The sequence below is a fragment of the Perkinsus marinus genome, assembly GCF_000006405.1.
Source record: "Perkinsus marinus ATCC 50983 genomic scaffold scf_1104296955314, whole genome shotgun sequence".
Classification (NCBI taxonomy): Eukaryota; Perkinsozoa; order Perkinsida; family Perkinsidae; genus Perkinsus; species Perkinsus marinus.
The window spans coordinates 22,635-28,634 of NW_003207807.1; the positions used below are offsets into that span (position 1 = coordinate 22,635).

General features: G+C 45.3%; 2 protein-coding genes across 2 annotated transcripts; one reads left to right on the plus strand and one right to left on the minus strand.

Annotated features, from left to right (window-relative positions):
- Positions 1 to 507: 507 nt before the first annotated feature.
- Pmar_PMAR024024 (hypothetical protein) lies at positions 508 to 3,516 on the minus strand. The gene has a single exon (XM_002775758.1). It carries the CDS (start codon positions 3,360 to 3,362, stop codon positions 654 to 656), a length of 2,709 nt encoding a protein of 902 aa, XP_002775804.1. The 5' UTR covers positions 3,363 to 3,516; the 3' UTR covers positions 508 to 653.
- Positions 3,517 to 4,418: 902 nt separating this feature from the next.
- On the plus strand, positions 4,419 to 5,603 carry Pmar_PMAR024025 (Protein virR, putative; the record flags this gene model as incomplete). The annotated part of the gene is made up of 7 exons (XM_002775759.1): positions 4,419 to 4,517; positions 4,564 to 4,724; positions 4,767 to 4,907; positions 4,964 to 5,064; positions 5,105 to 5,212; positions 5,258 to 5,396; positions 5,447 to 5,603. The coding sequence occupies 7 exons, from the start codon at positions 4,419 to 4,421 to the stop codon at positions 5,601 to 5,603; spliced, it is 906 nt and encodes a 301-aa protein (XP_002775805.1).
- Positions 5,604 to 6,000: the final 397 nt, after the last annotated feature.

The window sequence follows — 6,000 nt, forward strand, 5'->3', positions numbered from 1 at the left end:
TGAACTGTCCCCTTTTCATATGAAGTGATACCAACTCTTCGGTAACTATCATCCAATTGGTGTAGGTATCCGGTACTAGACCCCCCGTCTCAGAGTCTGTACCATTACGTATCCTTCCTAACGACTTACATGCCCTGTAAGGAGAGCAGTAAGTAGCAGACCACATAGCGTATGATCATTATTATTACCATGGTAATGATAATGGATCATTAGGCCTCCACCTCTTTGCATCAAGCAATTCCCTTAATGCCCCTGCTGCCTCCCTTACTGCCGTGTCTGAGCCAGTATCCCTATAAATACCACTAAGTGCTAATACCATAAATGCGGTAGACTACTCGAATATGCGCAACTTGGTATCAGCCCTATTGAGCAGAGATAACCATCCTGATGGCTCTGAGGTATACTCCTGCTGATCACCACCATCCATCATATCTGACCATTCCCAAGGTAATGACTATATAAACACAACATAACAAGGTTTACGTAAGAGATGGACAGATGATGGATAGTAGAGTATAGGAGGAGGATGAGGCTGCTACTCATGCGGCTATAGTAATACTATCATTACTACTAGTACAACAAGAGTAATGAGGAACGATACTAATGATAAAGATACAACATACTCAGTGGTGACGTTGGATATAGTGATGACGTTACGATGACGACGAGGTGGTAGTGGTAGCGGCCGAGTTAGCTACCTTAGCCTTCTTATTGAGGACAACCTTCATCTTCTCATCTTCCTCTTCCCTGGACCTCTTCTTCTTATTTTCAGCATCTACCCTAGCAGCCAGAGCAGTAGCAGCTAGTTTACTAACAGTACCCAAAGCAGTTTGCTTCTTAAGATCCTCTAACCACTGTATAACAGCAGCATCCCATCGCTGCTGCCCACCAACAGCAATAAGGGCCTGGATAGCCCTAATTGCTATCTGGCCTCTACTACGCCCTAGAGTACCATTAGACCACTTATCAGCTACTGCACCCACGACTCTATATACAACCTCGTCCAGCTGAGGACAGCATTCGAGCTGTTTAGACTTGGCCAAGCGATGTAGTACAGCTAGGAGCTCACGGAGAACATATCCCTTAGCAGGGACATCATTAGTGCTAGCCACAACAGTATTCCACTCTACCTTAGCCAATAATGGCCATGATAGACTTTCCCATGCACTAGTATGGATAGAATACTTACCACCGCTACACCACTCCTTCATTAACTTGGTTAGGACCTTAGCAGTAGCATGAGGATCAGACCGAGATAGATAAGCTATAAGATGAGCACATTCCTGCTGTATAGGGGCCTCCTTGTCTGGTAGGAAATACACCAATTTGGTGATAACCTCCTCACTAGGAGCTTCCTCCAAAGGCTGCTTTGCCGTACGGAACCGTCTGACCATACCTATGAGCCTATTCCTTAGTTCCATCTTAGCCTCATTAAGGCCACCATCACCACCACTCTCCTTCGACTTCTTATTGATCCTCATACGACCAGCATAAGCTAGTATACGGGTAACAACATCTAGCCTCTCGGCCACACTACCAGTAGTAGTGGTAGTAACCCATATCTCCAATAAGTCAACACGATGGATCTTCCTCATTATAACAACCTTAGCCTCCTTACCACGTTCATGCTTAGCACCAGCACTCTTCCCTTGTTGTTGAATGAAGGCTTGAGCTGCCCTCTCAGCATCCTCATCATTTAGCATAGCCAATAGATCATCCTCATCCTCCATAACAATATCATCAGTATCACCATTATTAGCAGGTATAATAGGAGGCAGGAAGGGCTTGTCATCATTCTCATCATCAAGATCATCATCATCATCACCCTCGCCACCCACTTCCTCCTCTTCACTCTCTCCACATACATCCTTAACCATCTCATCAGCATCAGCCCATGATACATACCCCTCCTTGACTAGATATTGCCATAACCTACCCGTTGAGTACCGTACAATGTTCTTACTCTCACCATAGAGATCAGGCAAGGCACCGACTAGAGCATCAAACTCATCGGCAGCTCCAATAGCACCATCCAGGTTATCAAGGGCTTCCTGCTCATCCCCATCATCACCACCAGGAGCGGCTACATTGATCCACTGCCACTTCAACCATGGTCCAATAGCTTCCTTATGGTCCGACTTCTTAATCGTCTTTAGGACCCTCTTAGCCAACTTATCGTTATCCTCAGTCAAGGAGGATGCATCCCTAACACACTGAAAGGCCACTGAAGCCCAATCACCAGTAGGCCTATGACTAAGGGTAGTAAGTGCCTTACGTAGTGCTAGGGCAGCAGCAGGACCCTCCTTGAGGAGCTCCTCTAGGGCTGATTTGATAGCATCCTCAGTGGCACTAGGATGGGATACAGCATTACATAGACGTTCTTGTGCCCAACGATTAGTGGATGCTAATGGTATCATATTACTAACTAGAGAGGATACACCTTGTTGACCTAGTGGCCTTACACAGATAGATAAGATACGTGTAGTAACCACACCAGGCATGCCAGGGATACAACGTTTGATACCAGACATGAGGAGATCATTACGGGCATCATCATCGAGCTTGCCAACTAGAGAGCCATTGGTGCCGAAATAATAAGCCATCCTTTCTAAGCAGGCCTCCTGTGTTTTACGTAGATCCTTCTGCTGTGAGTTCAACAGGAGCTCTACAGCCTCCTTAGGCCATGGGCCAAAGAACTTACCCAAACCAAAAAAGAGACGTAGCATTAGGGCCTTCTCACCAAGGTTGCCACCAATAAAGGAGGTACAGATAGCCTGGCCAGCTATAGCACCATCGGTGTGCTCTAATAGAGGCTCCCATGCAGGGTGGTAGGATGGTGAGGGAAAATCTGTAGTGGTCTTAGATAGTGTAGACACTATTGACTTTATCGTCTCCACCTTCGATAATCGGAAGGAATCGGGCCTCGTAGAGAAATATACATATGCCAAGGCGGGGACTTGAACCACCGCGGGGTTTATGTCTCCGGAAGATGCCGTAGTGGTCCGGGATGTGACCGACTTCAGCTGGAACTTCCCCTTATTGGTGAGTAGTACTATAACCCTAGCAGCAAGTAATCTTATCATACTCTGTTTCTTAGAAGCATCGAATAGTTCCCATGCCATAGCCGCCACCTCTTCAGCCCCTTCCATCGTAGTAACAACCCCACCTTCTACTATAGCTGCCAATGCTACTGCCCTAGCTAGGAGACCATCAATACCTTCCCCAACCTTCTTCATACCAGCTGTATTATCCTTAACCAAGAATAATAGATGAGATAAGGTACTCTGAGTATCATTATTATTAGCCTCTACTAACTTAGCCGTTGCTAATCCTAATGCTGCTGCAAAGCCATGTCGGCACATTGCTCGTGAACTACCACATCCCCTCACAAGCCGTTTTAAGGTATAATGAGTATCGGCATTATTTATATCAGCCTTCAGGTCATGAACTATATTCAAGGCCGCTTCTTCCCGAATATGAGGGTTCGGGTCACCGAGCTGGTAGTATAAGTCTTGCATCCTCTGCAAAACTATATCGATCACTTGGGCGTGCGCAAGCTCTCACACTTGCTCGGACCCCTCAATCCATCCGAGCTCGTCTTCATAGTGACATGTGTGTCGAGAACACTACATTCCCTCCCTAGTCTCATGGTCTGATGTAGTAGTGAAGTATCACTGCCGTACTAACCAGCTCGTATCTGGAGTGGCAGGCTAGCCGTCATACCTTTACTAATGGGTAGGGTTCGACTGCGCAAGTCCTTACCTGCTGTAGTGTCAATGATCACTGGTAGGACGCAGGAGGATGGACATTACAGTGTAGGGTTTCCTCGTGGCATTACTATGGTATGGGATAACTCTTTCTCCAATCCATCCTATGAGCATTGGATATAGCCTAGAAATCGATACTGGGCATATAATAGCTGTTAAGATACGCAATCCCTACATACACCCTTGGCCGTCCTCATAACGATCGGTAACGACCGACATGTCTCTATGCTCGGACTATAGCTGTTGAGTTGAGTAGGAAGGGGCTTAACCCTCCTAAGGTTGACTAAATAAAGTTCCTGATAAGTACAGCAAGTGTCCAACAAGCCTGGCTGTCGGGATAGCGATGAAGAACAGTGAATACAAATAGGAGAGGGGATTGATAGTCATGTATGGTGGTATGGCAGGGAAGCATTAGATTGGGGGCATCTCACACTGAGATTCTTACTATTGTGGTATAAGGATAACCAGGTGCAAGAAGATAGTATCGGAGGCACAGGAGGGGGACTCCCCCTGGGGGAGACATTAGAGTGATTGCTTAGTACTCACCAGCTCTCAACTTAACACGGCTAATAAGTATCCACCAGTCTAGTAGTCTCGTAATAGTGTTAATCATTTGGTAGAGGTGGACTGTGATAGGTCCATTTTGCTTTTATGACACGGTTGTCATCCTTGACTACTACTACAGGCCTCATTGTCGTCGGAGGCGCATTAGTATTTGCTGCTGGGGTTATAGGCTCTCTAAAGAATAAAGTAATACTATTACTGTTAGCAAGAAGGCACATATAGGGTGTAGTAGGTGAGGGCACTAGAGGAATTGCTAGCACATGAGACTGAGAAGAGGTTAGCTGAGAGGACAGGTAGGATAAGAGCAGAGAAAAGGCTTGAGGAAGGCCTTACACAACAAGGCTGTAGTAGTGATGAAAATGATGAGGAAGATCGTAGACTTGACTACCCTATGTAAGGGATGGTCATTACTACAGTAGATAGTAGTGTTGTAAGGTATACGTTGGGTACCTGTCGTAGCTGTTTCCCAAGACGTAACGGTACACCTCGACAGAGTGGTATAGCAGATATAGCTAAAGGTGTTATAGAGATACGCCCAGCAGCTAACCCTAGTAGCTGTTTACAAGGTCTACAGGGGTAGTAGTAGTAGTATACAAGAGTAACATTATTGGTATTAAGATAGTAGTGATCAGGTACTCCCATGTATGGGTTATATACGTATTCCACTTGAATACCAATCTTGCTAAGAGATCCTCTAACTTCAATGGTCTCAAGGGATTAGTCTCTCCTCCACGTAATATTATAATACCACTCTTGCTGGTATGTGTTATTAGGTAACCATAGTGGGGCTAAGGTAGGCTCATTAGCATGTAGAAGCCCACATAGGCCCAACCCAATAGGCCTCACCCTATGCCGTATACATGATGTTGATGTCAATAAGGGTGTTACTATTCATTATTCTATAACGATAACCGGTCTGCTACTAGGTACGGTTACTATATCGGGTTTAGACGTGGTTGATGGTACCCCTATACTCGACTTGAAGCCATACCTTCCTATGACCGAATGCAACCCGATGGCCACTGTACCATCTTGGGTAGAGACTAGTTATGAAGAGAATGATCGGTAGTAGGTGGAGAGCACTATCATACCACCATTCATAGTGGTCTGTATAGGTTGCTAGTGGTATGGGAATGTGATCGTAAAGTACCGCAAGATGCCGGAGCATACGTCCATATGTCGGAGGAGGAAGTACTGACTCTAATAGATAGTGTAGTGAACGATGCTATTATATTGGCATGCTATGCTAATGATATAGGTGTTATCCCTTGATATACGGAGTAGACATCAGAAGGATGTTATAGCTCGCCACCGTCCAGGATGGGAGGGAGAAGTAGAGTTATGCTATCTCAAGATACAGTACTATGTGTACTCCTCATCTCCTAGTGTATACTACATACAGGTACATGATAAATCTGGACCGCCAAGTGGTAACTGTTAAATCGATAAACAAGGTTAATGTTCCTTAATAGCTGTTTCTAAGGGAAGCATGAGAATCGAGTATAGTGCGACGTGTTAGGTAACCCTTGTGTTAGCGGCATATAGCAACACCCAATATCACTATAACACTACTCCGTATGCCGTTATTTTCATAATACTACGACTGTTGGTAGATTGGCTAAAGCCACTTCAATACTACATGTAACATTGAGGAGACATCATTCATATA